This window comes from Phodopus roborovskii, unplaced genomic scaffold (genome assembly GCF_943737965.1).
Source record: "Phodopus roborovskii unplaced genomic scaffold, PHOROB, whole genome shotgun sequence".
Classification (NCBI taxonomy): Eukaryota; Metazoa; Chordata; class Mammalia; order Rodentia; family Cricetidae; genus Phodopus; species Phodopus roborovskii.
This window is the reverse complement of record NW_026126460.1, coordinates 7,256,531-7,278,812: the sequence shown is the minus strand read 5'-3', so window position 1 is coordinate 7,278,812 and position 22,282 is coordinate 7,256,531. Positions and strand designations below refer to the sequence as shown.

The following is a 22,282-nucleotide window of genomic DNA, read 5'->3' as shown; positions in this document are numbered from 1 at the left end:
TGTAAAAAAATCCCTACTCCAACCTTCTATTCATTATCCCCCACCCTCCACCCCACCTCATTCTCTTTCAGCCACTCTTCTTTGGTCTCAAGGAAGTTTGGGGTTTTTGACCAACTGAATGTCTGGCTACAATCCAGCACTGGCTTAATGAAGTCCTGGCAACAGGGCTATTGGGCATTATAGACTTTCCCTAAAATAGGCAGGATACACAGGCAAAACTGTACTAACAACAGAGCTCTTTACAAAAGCTTTCCAATTCTTTTTTTGCTACATGTTCATTTTAAGAATTTCAAGCATTTAAGATTCCCAACCTTTTACACAGAGCAATCTTAAAGAAAAATGTGGACAGTCTGGAAATCTTTCAACAAAAAATAAACTATTAATTAAATGATACTATATTTGTTAAGTAGTATAATGGATACACTAAGAATCTGTTTAATATATGATTCCTTTATCTGGAACTTTTCAATAATTGTTTTTCCAAAAATAGTTCGTTTTGTTCAGCCTTTTGCTTTAAAACTAATAAATCTAAAAATACTCATTTATATCATGTTAATATATCATGAAAACAACATCTTCCTGATTTGTACTAAATAAAAGACTAAACACATCCAATACATAGTAACGATTACCAATCCAAAAGGAAGACAACCTTACTAAACATCTATAAATTCATTAATAAAGAAAACCACTTATGCTTATTCTCATTTCTGAATACCTTTCCCTCAAAGTGTTTCGGCAATGTTCTCAACATCCTGTGACCATATCCACTACCAGAAAAGTCACTGAATTAAAAAAATCTGATAAAAGTCTTTCATTCACCACTATACCATGCAACTAAAGTGAGATGAAATGTGAGGTTCTACTAGCAATCTTCATTACTGCTAGTGCTCCTTCACTCACTACTACTGAATTGAGTGGCATGCAAACAAAAGACATTAGCATACTGGATAGCTTGAATGGCATCTAACTGAAAGGAAACTGCCACCCTCTCCTTGGTTTAGATAGTAAGAATGTTATTAAAATGTTCATTTCACTATATACCCTTTTAAACTATTTGGAACTTTTTGTAATAGATTCATATTATTTGGGAACTAATTGTATTTTTAATGCCTTAAATTAACATACAAAGTAATGTGTTTCATTATGGCATTTTCACACAAACATGCCACTTTTTTTTTTTTTTACTTTGTTCTTATCATTTCCCCCTCCACTGCCCTCCCTAATCCTTCATTCCTCTTTTGCCGGTCCCCATCTCCTCCCATATAATTACTCCCTTCTGCTTTTGTGTCACATAAATTCTCTCAATTTGTCTTGTCCTCTCTTCCATCTTCGTTAAGATTTCTTCCTCCCTTTCTTTGAACCCCTTTCAATCCTCAACACACACACACACATACAGTCCACATGAGAGGAAATAAGGTATTCTGAGTCTGAATTATTTCACTTAGCATCCATTTCCTGGAAATGTCATGATTTTATTTATCTTTATGACTAAATAAAACATAAACCTCCACTACAAAGATAGTGTTTTTTGTGGAGAAGGGCTGATTTCCCAACATAAGTTTCATCTGACAGAAAGGACAAGTATTTTAAGGAAGAGTATGCAGTGATGCAAATTAGCTGAAGCTTTGTGAACTCTTAACAAGAAAGAATCAATGAGATAATGTGGAACAGCATCAACTCTGGACAGTTTCGTGCTCAATATGCAGCATGTCTCAGCCCCAGCCCTTTTGTTCACTCAAGCCTTGACTTCGCTCCTCCCCTCCCAGCACCCCTGAGCTTGGCACCTCTGAAGCAAGGTAAGCTCAAGGCCACTCGGTGGCTTAGTTGTACCCCACTCTCCTCAGCCCAATTCCCAGCCAGTGCCCCACATTATCTTTTCTTTTCTTTTTGGTGGGGGGTTAGACATCAGAGGTTTTTCATTCATAACAACTTGGAAAAACTCTATAAATCTAGTCCAATCATGAAAACTGACAACACCAACACCAAATAACTCCAAACACTATTATTTCAAAATAACTAAGAATAAAAAAATGTTGTACTGACCAAACAAAACTATAAAAGAACATTTCCTTATGATGGGGAGGGGGGGGTTAATCAACAAAAACCACAACAGGATCAAAGTGATACAGTGACTATGTGCCTATGTAGGGAAACAGAAAAAGTTACATGCCCTTTAAATGAAAATACAAATGACACATGGCCCATGTCTTTGAATGCTGCAATAACAGTCTTTTAAGAACAGGACAAACAGGAAGGTCCTCATTTGCAAAGAGCACAAGAGTAGAAATTAGTAGTCATTGCATTATAAACGTAGTCAGGAAGAGCAACTACCTCCATTCTTTTAATTTATTTCAAGGAAAGAATTTTCCATGTTTATAGTTTCCCATAAATAAAAAAAGTACACATAGAACCAATACACATTTGTAGTATATACTGAAACATGGAGTAACAGAGACCTCTAAAAGAACATTTCAGTGAAATAGTTTTTGGTATTTTTTTTTTTTAACTAATTCAACTAAAGAGTCTAAATGTAAGAGTTCTTACTATTCAAAAAAACAGTACACCACAAAAAGCATATGGGCAATGACAAAATATGATTCTTGGGACACCAGAAAAGAAAAGACCAGCTTGCTGATTCCCTTATCCATCCTGACTAGTCAATCTTCCAAGTCTCCCACAGGTCCTCTCCAAGACTTCTCTACCTACAGGTAATTTCTGAGATGAGCAAATTAGATCATAAATTATCCTGCTTCAAATTTTTCAGAAAGGAACCTAGCAGTGGTGGTACACACCTTTGATCCTTGATCCCAGCATTCGGGAGGCAGAGACAAATGGATCTCTGTGAGTTAGAAGCCAGCCTGGTCTACAGTGAGAGTTCCAGGACAGCCAAGGCTACACAAAGAAATCCTATCTCAAAAAACAAAAACAAAACAAAACAAAAATTCCAGAAGGGAAGGTAGGAATGAATATGACAAAATATATTTATTGCCAGGAGGTAGTGGTACATGACCTTAATCCCAGCATCTGGGAAGCAGAGACAGGATCTTTGAGTTTGAGGTCAGCCTGGTCTACAGAGTCGCAGGACAGCCAAGATTATACTAACAGAAGAAGAAGGAGAAGGAGAAGGAGGAAAAGAAAAGAAAGTGTGTGTGTGTTTATGAAATTCTCAAAAAATACACATATTTTCAAAAACATGGTCTCAACATGTAGCCCATGGTCTATGCAGACCATGTTAGCTGCAAAGTCACAGAGATCCCTCTGCTTCTGCCTCCTGAGTACTGGGATGACTGTGCCACCACATCTAAATGAAAGAAATATAAAGAAATATTCTTTAAAAGTTAAAAAAAAATTAAGCTTAAAAAAATATCTTTAAGAACTTTTTTGGAGGGGTTGGAGAGATGGCTCAGTGGTTAAGAGTACTGACTGCTCTTCCAGAGGACCCAGGTTCACTTCCCAGCACCCACATAATAGCTCACAACTGTAACTCCAGTTCCAAGAGTTCCAATGCACATACATTAAAATAAATAACAACAAACAAACACTTTTTTAGAGAGCTGCCTTTAATGCCAATGCTTGAGAGACAGAGGAATGTGGATCTCTGAATCAGCCTGGTCTACATTGTGAGTTTCAGGACAGCCAGGGCTAGAGACCCTGTCTCCAAAATAAATTTGTGTGTGTGCATGTGCACATACATAAAATAAGCTCGAGGAGCTAAAAGGATGGCATAATTTACTTGCTACAATGTAAGTTGTATTTTATTTTATGTTTTTACACTTCAATGAGGTTTGTTGGGGTTTTTTGTTGTGGGATTTTGTTTTTGTTTTCAGTGTTTTGGTTTATGGAGATAGAGCTTCTCTGTATAGTCTTGGCTGTCCTGGAACTAGCTCAAACTCAGATCCCCTTGCCTCTGCCTTCCCAGTGCTGGGATATAAGATATGTGCCCTCACAACCTGGAAAGTTTTTATATTTCATCTCACATTTCAACATATTTGAAACAGATTAGTCTTTTTTTTTTTTTTTTAATTACTCTGCCAACCAAGTGCTAGGATTAAATGCATGCCCTGCAGGATTAGTTTTAACAATTACTACACTTTCATAATCTAACTGACAGTATTCTTTCTTAGTTGTGCTTTTGGTTTGATTTAGTTTTAGTTTGAGACAGGGTCTCACTATGAAGCTCTAGCCGTCCTGGAACTCACTATATAGATCAGGATGGAACTCAGAGATTCACTTGCCTTTGACTACTGATTACTGGGATTAAAGGCATACATCACTATGCACAGGTTTTAGTGGTAACTTTTAAAATCTATAATGAGGGCCAGACATGGCTTTAATCCCAGTACTGGAGAGACAGGTGGATCTCTGAATTCAAGGCCAGCCCGGTTTACACAGAGAGAGTCCCAGGATTGCCAGGGCTACACAGAGAAACCTTGTTTCAAGAAAAAAAAGTTTCTTCTTGAAGAAAAATAGAAAGACATATTAATATGAATATACACAGTTTACATATAGAGTTCATATATAAACTATATATATATATGTGTGTGTGTGTGTGTGTATATATATATATATATATATATATATATATATATGTTTGTTTTAAGATGAGGATCTTTTATGTTGCCCAGGATGTCATAGAATACCTAGCCTTACTTTCCCACCTCAGCCTCCTAAATTGTTAGGACTATGTATACATATCCCTACACCCAATTTCCAAAAAGGTCAAGCATTAAAGTATCTTTGACAGACTAGTTATTGTATAATATGTGTTATCTAATAATTAAAATGGGGTTCCATTTCCTACATCCCTATGTTCTTTTTTATTTTTGTTTTTCAAGTATTTCCTATTCCATGACTTTTTCATGGTTAAGAAAATTGGCTTAACATCACTCAAGTCTACCAAGAATTAAAGTACTGCTGAACATGGTGGCACATGTGTATAATCCCAGCACTTAGACAACTACAGCAATAGGATTGAGATACCAAGGCCTATCTAGGCTATATAACAAGACCTTGTCTCAAAAAGACACAAACAAAAGAATAGACATAATGAGAAAATGTGGTATAACTGCAACTCTTAACATTATTTTTGAGATCTCATCTGTTCGTTTGTACTGTCACTTTAATTGACAGCATCTTAACTATTTATACTTTCCCTATAACCCTTCATCCCTATAAGATTGTCTTAGCCACTGTTCTATTGCTGTGACGAGACACCATGACCACAGCAACTCCGATTAAAGAAAGCATTTAATTGGGTATAGATTCAGAGGTTTAGTCCATTATCACCATGGTGGGACATGACAGAACACAGGCAGACATGGGGCCGGAGAAGCAGCTGAAACTTCTACATCCAGATCCACAGACAGGAGGAAGAGAGAGACCCACTGGATCTGACTTGGGCTTTTGAAACCTCAAAACCCACCCTCAGTGACACACTTCAATAAAACCACACCTACTCCAACAAGACAACACCTCTTAATCCTTGTCAAGCAGTGCTACTCCCTGATGATTAAACATTCAAATATATGAGCCTGTGGGGGCCATTCTTACTCAAACCACCACAAGGATAATGCCTCATTAGTTAAATCTCAAATTTTCAGTGCTAAGAATAGGAACTGAGCTATAACATATGCCAGATAAGCACCGCCTTCCTACCACACCTCAGCTCATCCTATTTATAACTAACTCATATTTACTAGGTGTCTGGTCCCAATGCCTTCTCCTCTTGGCTGCTCTTCCAAAGAACTTCATAATCACATCAGTTCTTTAGCCAAGCCTCAAGGAAATGTTAAGCCCTTTTTAGTACCTCTCCAGCAACAATGACTTGCACAATGTCTATATTGTTACTATCATTTTATTACTACCTATAAGTATTCTGTATATCTTATTCCATCTTATATTTTGGTTGTTATCCTGTTGCTGTGATAAAACACCACAACCAAAAACAATTTGTAAAGGAAAGGTTTTATTTGACTTACATACTTAGAGTCACAGTCCCTGGAGTGGCGCTAAGGCAGGAACTTAAACTGGACAGAAACCTGGAAGCAGGAACTGATTTAGAAGCTATGGAGGGTGCTGATTAATGGCTTGCTCCTCATGGCTTACTCAGCCTGCTTTCTTAAAGAATCTAGGGCCACCAGCTCAGGGATGGCACCACCACTATGGGCTTGGCCCTTCACACCTTCCCAGCACTTGGGAGGCAGAGGCAGGCAGATCTCAGTTCAAGGCAGAGTTTGTTTACAAAGTGAATTCCAGGACAGCCAGGACTGTTACACAAAGATACCCTGTTTTGAAAAACCTTAAAAAAAAAAAAAAAAAAAAAGTCCTACAGCCAGATCTTATGGAGACATTTTTTTCAATTGAGATAATCCTAGCTTGTGTGAAGCTGGCAAAAAAAAAAAAAAAAAATCTAGCCAACATAGTTGTTCTCCAGTTATTTACATAGAGATGGATGTCTAGCCATTTTGCTTAGATTGGTCTCCAACTCATGGGTGGTCCCCAACCTTAGCTCCTCTAGCAGCTAGGACTATAGGCATGTGCCACCATTTATCTAGCCAAACATGGACATTTTAACCCACAATTTAGCAGCTGAACACATACCATCAAATTCTGGAATCATAACTCACACTTCTGTACACTAACACAATTGCACATGACAGGTATTTAATGTATATATGATAAATGTGAAAAACCTGATCAAATAGAAAAATATTTTGCTAATAAACCAAGTATTACACAATTACTTTGAAGAGATTAATCAACTTTTCCTAACTCGCTAAATTTACAGAAAAACAATTAACAAAACATAAACATTAAAGACAACTCAATATGATCAATTCTGCCTTATAACGTGAAAATGTATTGAGAGGATATAATTAATTGAAATTTGGAAGTTGGGCATGACTAACAACTGTAAACCTAACACACAGACAGATAAGCCAAAACAAGAATACTGCCTCAAGTTCAAAAACAGTTCAAAAACTGGCAACACAGTTCCATGTTACCGTGGGCTATGTAAGCGGTCCTGTCTTCCCCCAAGCCTCCCCAAATGGAATAGAGACTTGACATGCGAGCTAGAGCTATAACCCAATGAAGTAGCATTTGCCTGACATGTGTAAGTTCCTGAATTATATATCAGGCAACAGAGAAATAAGCAACAGAAACTTTTTTGAGTTGTTTTGCTTTGTTTAGGTTTGGCTTGGCTTGGTTTTTTCTGTGTTGCCTTGGCTGTCATGGAATTTGCTCTGTATAGCAGGTTGGCCTGGAACTCAGAGATCCACCTGCCTCTGCCTCCCAAGTGCTGGGAGAAAGTTTTAAAAGTCAAAATAATCCTGGGTTGAAATGAAATTTTGATATATTTCAGGAATTTCTATGCCTAAATAGCTGTATATGTGAAAAAAAAATACCTGTAGCAAAACTTATAATAACCACATGAAACCAAGTACAGCATTTAACACAATGCTTCAAACTAGAAGGTTTGCAACAAATAACTTAATTAGATATTGTTAAAAGTGTATGCCAGTCAGAATGGTGACCTGTTTTATCTCTGGAGTCTACATGGTGAAAGAAGAGAACTTCCAAGTTGTCTTCTGACCTCTACACACATATGTGTTCATGTGCACACAAATGAATAAATGAAAATAACAAGCAGGGTGGTGATGGTGGTGTGCACATTTAGCCCCAGTCCCCTGAAGGCAGAGGCAAGTGGATCTCTGTGTTTCAGGACAGCCTGGTCTACAGAGCGAGTTCCAGGACAGCCAGGGCTACATAGAGAATCCCTGTGGAAAAAAAGAAAGGAAAAGAAAAGAATCAGCCTGCACTGTACTTGATACACAGCAGACACTCACAATGGAGAAGTTACTCTAGATAAATAGCAGCTCTCTCACTTCACTTGTTCTTTCAGCCGCATCTAATATATAAGCATTATTTTACAGGGGTTGGGTTATTTTTTGGTAAATCTTTTATAAAACTAGTTCCTTTAAACAACAATGAAATGCTCAGATGCTTTAGAAATTCACTGTTTCTCCAATATAATTCTCATGACAATTGCTAAGTACATGACTCAGCTGAATCTCACAGGAATCTCTCTCAGCACCTTAACAAAAAGATGTCATGTTCTAAACAACAAATGCTATAATTAGTGGCCTAAATAAGTCTAATAGGCTGAGAAGACTTCAAGAATCAGCTCACCTAGTTTACAAAATGAAGAATACAGACCAAAAGGACATCCTGTTAGTAATTTAGTACTAGTACTTGCTAACTTCCTTTTGATATTGTTATTTATTTCATCATTCAGAGTTCTCCCTCAAATACAATTAATATCCCCAAGCTAGATATGGTGGTGCATGTCTACAATCAAGTACTTGAGAATCTAAGACAAGAGGATAGAGAATTCCAGGCTATAATGGACTACACAGCAAGACCTTCTCTTAAAAAATTAAAAAAATAATAATTACAGGACTCTCCAATACCAAAATTACATTTAAAATGTATGAATTCATAAAGCTACAAAAAAGGATAGACAAGCTAGAACTGTTTAGGTAGAGATCAAGAGACGGGGAAGTCTACTAGATTTGTAAAGCTCAACTTACTAACAAAGACAACCATTTTGACTAACGATAAAGATGGAACCAAAGGCCAAGGGCCCTACTCTTTAGCTAACCTGATAGCTTTTATTTTTAATTTTATGTATTTGAGTGCCCTGGTAGTTTGAACATAACTAGCCGCCATAAACTTACAAGGAGTGGCACTATTAGGAGGCATGGCTATGTTGTAGTAGGTATAGCCTTGTGAAGGAAGTGTTCACTGTGGGGGCAGGCTTTGAGGTCTCATGTATGCTCAAGATACTGCCCAGTGAGGCACAGCACTTCCTATTGCCTACAAGATGTAGGGCTCTCAGCTACCTCTCCAGCACCTGCCTGCACACCACCATGTCCTGCCATGAAGATAATGGACTAAACCTTTGTAAGCTGTCACCTCACTTAAATGCTTTCCTTTGTAAGAGTTGCTATGGTCATGGTGTTTCTTCACAGGAAAAACAAAAAAAACAAAAAACAAACAAACAAACACCTAACTAAGACAAGTGTTTTACCTTGACTTAAGTTTGTGTACTATATGCATGCCTGGTGCCATTGGAGGCCAGAAGAGGATACTAGATCCCCTAGAATTGGATTTGCAGATGGTTGCAAGGTCCATGTGAGTTCTGGGAATAGAACCTGGGTCCTTTGTTAAAGCAGGCTGTGCTCTTAACCATTAAAACATCTCTCTAGTCCTCAACCCAATATTTTGCTTTTAAAAGAATGACTTAGTATGGCTGGAGAGATGGCTTGGAGACTAAGAGCATTGTCTATTCTCCCAGAGTTCCTGAGTTCAATTCTCAGCAACCACATGGTAGATCACAACCATCTGTAATGAGATCTGGCTCCTTCTTCTGGCCTGCAGGCATACACGCAAACAGAGCATTATATATAAAATAAACATAAAACTTAAAAGAACAACAACAACTTAGCCAGGAGTGGTGGTGCATGCCTTTGCAAGGCAGGCAAATCTCTGTGGGTTCTAGGCCTGCCTGGTCTCTATAATGACCTGGCCAGAGCTACACAATAGAGAGAGCCTGTCTTTAAAAAAAAAAAAAAATGGGGGGAATGGGGAGGGGGGAGGATTACTTGAAGGAAATGGAACTTCTCAGAAAACTAAGTATATGGGCAAAACAACAATTCCTATAGAGTAGCTATATAAAAGGGAAAATCTTTTAGTGCTAAAAGATAAATTTATAAATTAAGATTCTTTATAACATTTCATCAAGCTAACACATGGGTTTTGGCCAAAAGACAAAAACAACTTAACAGCCATATCCATGTAAAACTGCTTCAAAAAGTTAAGGAATAATTTTATTACACTGGTTTTAATCTTGCTTTCTTATCACTACAATATTGCTTTTGGTATAGTCACTAAATATAAAGTTACTCTGGTCCCTAGGGATTCTAATCACTATGAACACATGGAAACATTATAAACACATCCTCAACTAAATTATGTCATCATCACACTCCTACTCAACTGTTGTTTTCCACAACTGAAGCTTTGCATCTTCAAGGAAAGGTTTTATTATCCATCAACATTTGAACATGACAAATGAAAAGAAAACCTCAAAATCTGTTATACTTTATAGATAAATAAGAGATTATAACTGATACAATTTAGTTGATCAACTATTGCTAATAAATAAATATAAAATTTTACATATCTAAAATATTTTTGATTGTTGGTTCTTTGTGCTGTTCGCTTGTTTTAAATGCATGGTTTTGGTTTTTCTATACAGGGTTTCTCTGTGTAGCCCTGGCTGTCCTAGAACACCCTCTGTAGACCAGGCTAGCCTCTGTCTCCCAATGCTGGGATTAAAGGCATGGACCACCACTACCCAGTTTTAATGTACTGTTCTTATGTAGTCCAGATTAGCCCTGAATTTACTGTCACGACACTGAACTTCTGGTCCTCCTGACTTCCTTACCCATCATGCCCCACAGTTTATTCAGCATTAGAGATTAAACCCAGACTTCCCTGCACACCCAGGGAGCTACAATGACAGCACATCCAAGTTCTATGTTTATTTGAATGGGAGTGGAGGGTATTTTTTGAGACAGAGTTTCATTACATTTCCCAGAGTGGCCTTGAATTCCCAAGTGCTAAGATCACAGGCCACCACACACGGTTTCCAAGTCCTTTTATACCTTCAGGTTAACACTGTGTGTTATATGAATGTCTTTCTTTGGAACAATAGAGTTCTGACTTAATCTCAAATCTCCCACTCATTTACAAAAAGAACAAAATAATACTAATGGGTTGAGAGCTCTATGGTAAAACTCTTACCTAGTATGCTTTAGACCCTGGATTTAAAGCTAAGTCATAAAAACACAGGAAAAGACAAATAATATCGCTCAGTCTGTTTAGGGGACAGTGAGATAACAATAAATATAAAAAGAACTTAAATATACTAAACTCTCAAAAAAAAAAAAAAAAAAAAGGCTGGGGCTGGAGAGATAGCTGAGAGCACTTGCTGATCTTGTAAGACCTTAGTTCAATTCCCAGTACTCAGAAGACAACTCCAGTTCCATGGGCTCAAAGGGCACCAGGCATACATGTGGTACGCATACATACATGCCAGCAAGACGTTCATACATATAAAATAAACATAAATAAATCTTTTTTTTAAATGTTTATACATTCAAGGTCCAGCCTGGTCTACAGAGCAAGTTCCAGGATAGCCAAGGCTACACAGAAAAACCCTGACTTGAAAAAAATAAAAAATGAAAAATGAAAAACAACTGTTTATATGACTCCTTCCTTACTCCTCAGCAGAACTCACTGTGACTCTTGTGATGCAGTTCCATATGTGAAACTCAAAGAAGTAACTATACCAAGTAACACTCCAGAAATGACAGTGATTGATCCACAAAGACCTTCCTCACTCTGATAGCTTCCTCAAATGAGGAAATTGCCTCAGCCAACCCTACAGATGATCAACTGTAAACGATTCACAATTCACCATATAGAAGGATAGTTACTCATGCTTGTTATAGTGCTAAACAGAGCAGGATGCTAAATTGTACCTTTCAAGAAAAGTGCTAAAGTAATCACATGTTTACCTCTCATCTTTCCAGACATTATTCTTCACTGTTAAAGATTCATAATTCCTTGGCAACACCCCATACTTTAATGTAATTAATTCTTTTTTTGTAGTACATTAGATGTACTACTCAAAAAATAGTCTATCCATATGTGGGTTTTCTTATTGTTGTTGTTATTTTGTTTGTTTGTATGTTTTTTTTTTTTATTTTCCACAGAGTTTCTCTGTGTAGCTCTGGCTATCCTGAAAGTCATTATGTAGATTCATAGATTTACTTGACTGCTGGGATTAAACGCATGTACTACTATACCCAAATTACATTGTGCATATATATACATTTGGAAATGATTAAAACAAGCCAAGTGGTAATGGGTCATGCCTTTAATCCCAGCACTCAAGAGGCAAAGAGATGCTCTGAGTTTGAGGTTAACCTGGTCTACAGATCCAATTTCAGGGCTACACAGAGAATTCCTGTCTCAAAAAACCAAAAACAAAACTTAAAATGGCAAATCTTATATATTATAATGTATTATAACAAACCCTCTAAATAATATATTTTAAATGGCTAAATTATGTGAATAAAAAAAATCAGTAAAGTTGCATTTATTTTTGTTTTTAAGGACTGGAGAATATACCTCAATGTTAAGTACTTGCCTAGCATGTACAGAATTCATGTCTTAGGTTCAATTTTTAGCACTGCTCAAACAAAATGGCAAAAATCAAGACACACATTAACCAAAGTTTAAACATCAAGCCATGTTCGTTGGCTCAGGCCTACAATACCAGCACTTGGGAGGCTAAGGCAAGAACACTGCTAGAGGTTATAGGCCAGACTGGGCTACAAACTGATATTCTGCTTCAAAACACAAACAAAAAGCAGCAGTTTAAATAATTAACTAGGTCTAACTGATTTAAAATATATGATATCTGGGTCAAAGACTGAGCTGAAACTAACTTTGGCGTTATTTACTTTAAATTTAAAGTCTGGGAAGAAAAATGGCAAACACGATAACAGACATTTAAAAAAAAACCAGGGTCTCTCTATATAGCCATGGCTGTCAGGCTGGCCTAAACTCCACATGCCTTTGCCTTCCTACTACTGAGATTAAAGGTATCCCTGCCCAACCCAGATGAACTAGTCTTTATTAAAACTTCTAATTATTTGGAGTACATTCTGAAGTTCTTTTCAATCTTAAATTTTTAGCGTATCAACTCTTTTCAGAGCACTCCTCATATATATATATATATATATTTGGTGTGCATAAATTCTTCTATTTTCATTGAAGTACAGCCCTACAGAGCCCTTCTTTACACTTTTGTTGGGCTAATTCAACACATGCCCTCATTATAAAACATTTTTTAATTAAATTATGTTTTTCTCAGTATAGTTTGTTACAATTTTAGAATGCCTCAAAATTTCCCCAGTCTAAGGTAAATCTGAAATACTGGGTCTGGGTGCAGCTCAGTGAGACAGTTTGCCTAGCATGCACAAAGACTTGTGTTTGAGCCTCATCAGTGTATGAGAAAGAAACAGACACATAATAAGCAAATATATTATTCAAAGTGCTTATATACCTACTAAAACCTATGTGGCCCACTGGCTTTTCTCAGGCCACGCCCTCGATTCACAAATAAAGACATGGAAGCCAAAAAAAAAAAAAAAAAAAGGGGATATCTGCCCAAAGTAAACAACTAGCAGCAACACAGCAGGAACTGAAGACTTGCTGTTCTAGCTGCACACTTCACTTAGGCATCATTCACTTCAAAGATAATTAAAGGCTGGGAGAGAAATAGCAAAGAGGGAAATCAGCAAGGAGAGGAGCAGCAATAGAAATGAGTTCAGGAGAAATAAGTCAAAAAGCTGAAAACTGACTACACTTGGCTGTTAGAAAACCACTGCTAGCTGGGTGTGGTGGCTCACTCAGTATCCTGGGCATTAGAAAGACTGAGCTGGGAAGATTGCCCCAAGTCAGAGGCCAGACTGGGCTACAGAGTGTCAAGCTAGCCAGGTTACACAGCAAGACACTAACTTTATAAAAAAGCTAAAGAAAGTAGTCCTGAAGGCTTCTGCACTGGGAAGCTTAGGGTAGGGAAGCCAGGAAGTTTTGTTTCACTGATCTTTTTAAAAAGGGTTAGATGGGAGAGGAGTGTTTTAAAAGACACAGGGATGGGGGTGGGGGTGGGGATGGGGGATAGGAAGCAGGAAGAAATTTTAAAATTCTAACAGCCCACCAAGTGCCAACTTTTGCTTCAAATAACAAGCAATCTAACCTATATCTCACCATCATGGCATGAGATGGCTGGGCACAAGCAGGTTGTCTTTTCTTTGTATCACCCTACTATAAGATTTACAAAATAACTGCATACTAGATGTTTGTGGGCTGGATACTTCAGTTCTGCCTTCTAGATCACAGCTATCCTAATACTCCTCTACCTACCCTTCTGGCCACTCCAGTCATGCATATTTGAACAAAAACTGTAAAAGATTAAACTCTTTTTGTTAAGCACAATATTAACAATAAAAGTGAACATATATGCATGTTTACTTAAAGTAATACAGTCGAAATTTCTCTATCCAAGTCTTAAAAGAAATTCATACTTTCTAGAAGTCATTAGCTCCATATAGCTTAGGTGATAAACAAGTGATAATTAAAATGTGAAATAACTGAGATTTTGAAAGTACACTGGTCATATTTTCTTCTCTGATCACTTTTCCTATTTGAATTTCTTTTCATAATACATAGCACTCATTTTATAAAGATTAAATTCATGTTCTTTTTAATATATTTTATAATTTTATCAAGAAAATTCAAAATAAAGTTATTTTATAATACTAATAAAATACCTGCTTACTTTAAAAATGAGTGAGATCCTTTTTGTCAGGACTGGAGAGATAGTTCAACAGTTAAAAGCACCAGTTGCTCTTCCAGAAGACTGGATTCCCAACACCCACATGCTGGGTGATTCATCATCTCTGTAATTCTAGTTCCAGGGTACCTAAACTCCCTCTTCTAGCCTCTGCAGGCACCAACCAGGCATGCACATGATACATAAGATACACATGCAAGCAAAAACCCATCCATATAAAAGTTTTTTAAGTCCTGTCATTTATTACCAGCTTATTTCTAATTCCATAGAAGATATCCATAAATCGTGTATGTATTCTTATATCCATCTCACAGATTAAAAACAAAAATGTTTTAAAACAAGTCTATCTTATATCTCATCACTTGGGAAGGGTGGGAGAAAGTAAATTCCAAGGCCAGCCTCAGCTCTACAAGTTCAAAACTAGCCAAGCTACAGGAAACCTTGTCTCATATAGATAAATACAATCTGCTGTACTCGGTCATCGTCATTGCTTTTGAAAAGGACTAAAAACTAAATCATTCAGACCCAGGTTTTAGAGCCAAACATGGTATATGTCTATAATCTCAGAACTTGAAGGACTGAGGCAATTTTTATGCCAGCCTGCACTATATCATAAGACCTTGTCACAAAAACTAGAAAATTTAACTGTAAAGGGAACACAGTTTAGCAATATGTAGTAAGTCCTTATGTGTGTTACAAAAGATATTACTAATGAATTTCTAGATAGTCAGCTTGTTTTTTCCAACAAGCATCCATCAAATCAGAATCCAGTTCTTATTCTGTGAATATAGAAAGGTTATATATATATATATGTATATATATATAATTGGTCCACCACAGAATATTAGTTTATACTAAAACCAAAACAATGTTACCTAATTTAGTTTGGCGTTAATCCTTTTATACTTCATCAACAATAATCATAGAATTTATAAAAATTAAAATCACTTAAGGACCATCAAAATGGCTCAGTGAGTAAAAGCACTTGCTGTGTAACCCTGGCAACCTAAGTTCCATCCCTAGAAACTACATAAAAACCAGATGCAGTGGCTCCCATCTGTAATTCCAGCACCCTACTATAATAGGAGGCAAAGACAGGAGAACTAGCAGGAAGCTCACATACATCACAATAACACCATCAGAAATAACATGAGGTTCTTCCTCAAAAACAAGGCGAAGGACAGAACCCTGAAAAGATGTCCTCTGATCTCTACATGTGCACCCACACTCACATGCATACATACACAAAATAAACAAGCAAGTATTTAAAACAAAAAAAGCCACTTACATGTGTATGTCTGACAGTGCCATAATAAAGGCCATTGCTTTGTATGCTAACTAAATTAAAAGTAATTTTTAAAACACACACTTCTTTCTACTAACAACTTTTGGTCTGGGGAGAAATAGGAAGAAAATAAAATGCCAAAAATAAGAATACACAAGGCTGATGATGCAGCCCAAGAGTGCTTCCCTGTCACATTTAAGAGCCTGTTCTGATTCCCAGAACCACAAATAAATAAATAGATAAATAAATAAATAAATAAATAAATAATACCAATTAAACTAACATATAAGACTGAGCAAGTAAAGCCTTTGTCACTAAATAATGTACCATTCTTAAGACAGAGATAAAGTTGGCTATTAAGAAGGCTTAGTGGTGCTGGGCAGTGGTGGTTCACACCTTTAGTTCTAGCACTGGGGAGGCAGAGGCAGGAGAATCTCTATGATTTAGAGGCAAGCCTGGTCCACAGAGTGAGTTCCAGAACAGCCAGGACTGTTTCACAGAGAAACCATGTCTAGGGGGGGAGGAGGAGGAGAGATAAGAAAGAAGGCTTAGTGGGGGAAAGGTGCTTGCCAATGAGCCTGACAACTTGAACTCAGTCCCCAAAACCCACATAAAGTTAGAAAGAGAAAAATGATTCCACAAAGTTGTCTCTGAACCTCCATGTGCATGTTAAAATAAAGTTCCAATTCCTTTCCATTTGTTTTAAATATTTATTTTATGTGTACAAACATTTTGCTTGTATGTACATGAAGTAGGCCTGGTATCTGCAAAGGCCATAATGAGGTCAGATCTCCTGGAACTGGAGTGATAGATGGTTTTGAGCTGCCATTTGGGTGGGTGCTGAAAACAAAACCAAGTTCTCAGCAAGAGCAGCAAATGCCACAGCCTCTAAGCCATCTCTCCAGCCCTCCAATTCCTTTTTATACTTCATTCATTAAGTATTTCTTAAACATCCTCTATATGCACAGCAATATGGCAAATTACAAAGCAATCTCAAATAAGAGGCTTGGGAATATAGCTCAGTGATAAGCATGTCTGCCTGGTACACAGGAAGCCCTGAGTCTAAACCTTAACATTATAAAATGATTTGGGTTTTTTGTTTTTTTTTTTTTTTTTTTGGTTTTGGTTTTCAAGATATGATTTTTCTGTGAAGCCCTGGCTGTCCTGGAACTCAAGAGATCTGCCTGCCTTGATGCCTCCCGAGTACAAGGATTAAAGGCATGCACCCCACCCCAACTGCTTGACTGAATTTTGTACTGTGTATACAATTATCAGTTGGGAGAAGACAATACATAGAATTGATATTCACCAGCAAAGTTGCATGAGTAGGAGCCCAAATAAGTGGTGTGGCCAGTAATAAAATTAACTCATTTGATCCAACTTCATTTAGTACCTAGAACTTACCCATCAGAAACCAATATTCAAATTCTTCTCTTAAATGTTTTTTTTTTTTTTTTTTTAAGTTGGACTTCAGCTAAGGCTGCATCTCAGTGGGAGAGGGCTCTTGGATCTCCAGAACCAAATGAAAGGAAAAGAAAAATACCAGCCTTTTAAGCAGGAAAGGGTTAGCCCTATTACATTGCACATACAACACCATCACAAACATCACAGGAGATACTCCAGGATGTAGAAACCAAAGCTTGTATGATTTTCATGCAAAAGCCCATTCAAACGGTAAGAGAAACCCTCCTTGTGCTTTTCCAAGTTCTCTGAGGTAGACTGGGAATTTGAATTCTTCCTTCCTCTGTGGTATACTATGCATCCTTATGTTATATGAAGCCTCATTATATGCACAATGTACTGTTTTATATACCTTGTCTTTTCACCTAGAGGCATGATTCGGTAGGCCAATGGGACATTATAGGAACAGAGTCTGGAAATATGCCAGTGGGATTGAGGGTGCCTTCTTACCCTTCTGTTGTGTTATTGCCTTGACAAATGCTCCTTCTAGGTAAGTATTACTTTCCCTTCAGGTTTGGGCTCACAAAGACACAGATAAAATGAAATAAATTATTGTTGCATGATATGAAGATTTTGTGGCTGCAAATTATCTTGTAACAGAAAATCACTACTCTAAGAATCAATTAGCACTGATGATACAAAGCACTTGTTCTCAGATGCATCCTTTAAAACTTTTTAGGGTTAAAAATGCACCCCCCAAAAAAGGTATGTCAATTCAATATAATTAGACTACAAAGAAAAATCCAAACTGGGAAACACAATGAAGATTACTAAAATTGCAGTAATTGACAAAATTCACTAACCACTCAATAATGCTAAAGATGACTCTCTCATTCTAGACAATTATAGTCCTAAAGAAATGTAAAGCCAAAATATAAACAACAGGATTATTTCAAATGTATTACAAAGCTGACTCTTAAGCAAGCCTAAATTACCTAATTAAAGCTAGCAGTGCATTTAATAATTTTTTATTAAAATAATTTATTTTAAGCAACTTTATTTTCTAAAAAATTCCAATTTTTTTGCATACCAACTATTCTTAGAATTAAGGAGTCCAAGAATTAATTAGAGTAAAAAAGGGATTCAAAAGAAATTATTTATCTAATAAACCAGACCTGGTGGCTCGAACCTATATCCCAACAATTAGGAAGCTTAGGCCAAGAACTTGCATCCAACCTAGACTACACATAGTGGCAGGACACACTGCCTCAAAACAACACCTAAACAATCCCAAAGAATGACATAATATCTATTAGTCTTGCAATATTATTTCCTATTGGACTACATTAATTGCACCTAGCAGCTACACAGCTTCATCAATATATACCAAATATACACAGACTCCCTAGTCACTTAGTACTTAATGAAGCTGAACCACTACCCAATCTACTATCAGGCAAAGGTTGGCTTTTGTTTTTTTTCTATGATAGGGTTCTCTATGTAGCCCTGGCTAGAGCTCACTAGGTAGACCAGGCTGACCTCCAACTCACAGATATCTACCTGTTAAACAAAGTTTTGACATGTTCTGAGCCACAGCAGTGCATGATCAGTACCTGGACCATTATTTTATAAACATCCAAGCTTCCTTTCAAATCTCATGCTCCAGTTCCAGAGAGAGAAAATTGTTGCTGGCTCTGCTGCTGCTGCTGCAGCTATTAGCACTGAGGAGGTAGGGAAGGATACAGGTTATAATCCTGGCTCCTCAATTTACTGTGTGATGAGTTACTTAAAATTCTCTCTCTCTCTCTCTTCCTCTCTCTGTAAAAAGGGGGAACAATAATAAAAAACCTAGGATACAGAACTGTAAGGAGGGTCAAAGGAAAAAATAAATGTAAAGCTCTTTTAATATTTGCTGCTACATAGCAAGAATTCAGTAAACCACCAGCTATTACGCCTCTGAAATCCAGCATCAAAAATGCCATCATCTAGTACTATAATACACATACACACACACACAAAGACTAAAATCACTTTTATACAAGGATTCTTTAAATATAACCATTTTAAAAAGAGAACAAAATTCATTTACCAAATAGAAATTATTTTGAAATCAATGTTACTTTTTCTCTGATTTTTTAAAATCAGTTCTGGTCACAAAATGATGAGCACAATACTACAAATGAGAACCTGCAATCTAAAAAGGTAAAAAAAATTTAAAAAACAAAATGTTCTTGTATTTCTGCTTGCAGAATACTGCTTACGTGTCAAGGCCATTTTTACTCTTTTCATATTTTACAGGAACCACATGACTTGTGGCTAGAGAAATTAAACAACTAACAAAGAAATTTTGAGAAAAACTGTTCAGTTTTGCTTCAAAAATAATTGAAATAATACCAAATACTAAAACATCAAGTTTTAAGATGTAATCTAATTAGATCTTCCAATGATTTTTAACACTACATAGATTACTAAAATACTAAATAAAATGGACTGCAGAGATGGCTCAGTCTTTAAAGGCTAGGCTCACAACCAAACATATAAGATACTAAATATTAACCAACAATAGACAATAATATCAAATTCACAAAGGAAACTTCAAATTTGCTTTCAGTATTTTCCCAGTACAGACCTTTAAAATGTAAGTTAAACAAGTAATTGTGTGTCTAATACAGCAATGAAAATTTTATTGAATATGAAAATTACTTTTAAAACATTACTTTGTCTACTCATTTTAAATGCATATTTCATGTGATTAATTTAAGAATTCATTCCTGAAATTTTCTAAAAGCAAATCACGAAAATTGTTGCTTGAAAATAACTGTAGTGAGAAAATTAGTTGTTTTTTTTCTCTCAAGGCGACTGAAAAGGAAATGGCCAAAGGAAAGGGGAGTACCCATTTCCTTTCACACGTTAGTAAATGTCAAAGAACTTTCAGGAGTCAAATCTCCTAGAAGTCTGATTCGAGGTCAAAGTTGTCTCAATGACAGGAAAGCCAACAGACGCCAGATGACTAATAGTAAAGTTATCAAAACACTTGTGTGCCCAGCAGTAATTACAAAAGCATACAAAGTACAAATGTCCAGATGAAAAGACAGAGAATAGTTAAGATTCTTGGGAGCAAAACAACATTAATGATGATAGCAAGAAACAGTATTATACAACGTATCAACATCTCACACTCCAGCTTCCTCAACATTTATTCTATTCATCAGGTAACATTTTTAAATAACGAAAAGTAACATGGATTCCCAAAGGAGTGATCTAAATGTATAAATAAGGTTCAATCAAGTGTGTGTTTAGTTCTTTTAACTGTAAACCAAACCTGCTTCTTTACATAAACAAAGCAAAACTACCACCTCTGGCTCCAAAATCTTCTAATAGAGACAGTTCACTAGTGATTAAAATATTATTTTTAATCCTTGCATTACCTCACAGCTAAAAATGTCAAGATACCACACCCAATATGTCTTTCCCCCCCCCTCCGTGGGGGAGGGGTCAGGGAATACCGAAGTGGGGACGGGAAACTACAGGAAAACAGGACTGAAGGTGATTTCCCTGGCAGGTTCCTCCACCAGGAACCGAGCGCACACGTTGCGAAGGGCGAGCACAGGCCTGGGCCATTGCAGGCTCCCTCCCTCGCCACCCGCTGGGATAGGAGCCCAGACGCGCCACCCAGGGCTACTCACCAGCCGTAGTGCTGACCAGCAGGACGGCCCATAGTAGCCAGGGCACCCGACAGGGTTGCTGCAGAGAGGAAGTCATCCCTGGGCCAGCCAAGAAGCAGGAGAGCAAAGAAAAGAAATCTGGAAAGTAAATGCGGGCGGAGAAATCCGGCCAGGAGGCTGCTCGTCTCTTCGTCTGATTTATCCTGCCCGGATTACAATGCAGTTTGAAAGGACAAATGGCAGATGCGAGGACCTAGCTGTAGAGCTCTCATTCCACTGCAGAATTTCCCTTCATTTCGCTCCCTCGTGGCTGGGGGGCTTCATTCGCCTAGGACGGGGTGCCTTGGCTCCCCAGACTGAAGGCATGTCCGTGGGGAAGCAGGGAGCCCAGAAGAAATCCCTGCAATTATTTCCCTCGTAGTTTCACGATATCAAAAAAATACCCAGATCTGGGAGAAAACATATCCAGAGCGCCGGGGGTGGGGTGGGAATAGAGGGCGGTGACTCGACGGGGGCACTGAGGATCAGAACAAGTTCCCGACCGCCGGGGAGGGCGAAGCGGGGCAGGCAGCGGCACCCGGCCGCCCGGGTCGCATCGCTCCCGAACCGGAGGACAGCAGGCTTCCTTTTAAAGTTTCGCTTCGTCGCTCCCTTCACTCGGATTTCGACATCAACAAACCCTCTCCGCCGACTGGGTCGAAAAAGGTGCCTGCCTCCATGGGCGAGCCCACAGCCTGCACGGAACAATCGCGCGAGGGTCGCGCAGGCCGGGCCTCGGGGCGCGGGGGAGGGGAGGGTCGCGGCGGCCCGGCTAGCCCCGGAGCGCGACACGCGGGGACGTGCGGGGCTGCCCCGGCTGGCCCTCCGAGGGCGCTCGGCCCGCGGCCTCGCTCTCGCCTCAAGTAAATTCCACCCTGGAAGCCCGGTCTTCTGCCGTCGATGGCTCGCGTGAGCGAATCACGGCACCCCCCGAGGAAGCTGTCGCCGCCGCCGCCACCGCCGCCTCGTTCTCCGCAGCTCTGGGCTCCGGGCGGAGCTCGGGCGTCGCGGGCCGAGGGCGGGGGGCGGCGGGAAGACGGACGTAGGTGGCCGAGGAAGGGGTGGGCAGCAGAGCTTGCGAAACACCCCGCGCCCCTCCGGGAAGCACCTCCAGCGGCTCCGAGCAGACCAGACACAAAGGGGGGAGTCGCCGCAGCTGCCAGTCTGAGGCGCTCCCGGTCACCGGAGTCGCCCCGCCTCCGCCGCCGCCTCCTCTCAGTCTCCGGCTCTCTACCCGACCCCTGTCTGTCTCGGGCCTGTGGTGCAGCGCGGGCGGCGGCGGCGCCACTGAGCCGCACTGCGCCTGCGCGCCCGCGGCCCCGCCCGGCCCCGCCCCTCGCCCCCAGCTAGCTGCTGTAGAGCGAGGCCCTGGCGAGGCGTCTCTCCCCGGTGCGG

General features: G+C 38.8%; 1 protein-coding gene across 2 annotated transcripts in view; it reads right to left on the bottom strand.

The window, feature by feature from the left end:
• Nucleotides 1–21,467, bottom strand: part of Bmpr2 (bone morphogenetic protein receptor type 2) — a 93,052-nt gene extending 71,585 nt beyond the window's left edge. The window contains exon 1 of one of the 2 annotated variants that reach the window (XM_051190287.1): nucleotides 20,870–21,467. In XM_051190287.1, the coding sequence (XP_051046244.1) occupies nucleotides 20,870–20,945 (76 nt within the window). In that variant the 5' untranslated portion in view covers nucleotides 20,946–21,467. The remainder of the gene's footprint in view (nucleotides 1–20,869) is intronic. The other variant, XM_051190286.1, reaches the window with a different exon arrangement.
• Between the last annotated feature and the right edge of the window lie 815 nt (nucleotides 21,468–22,282).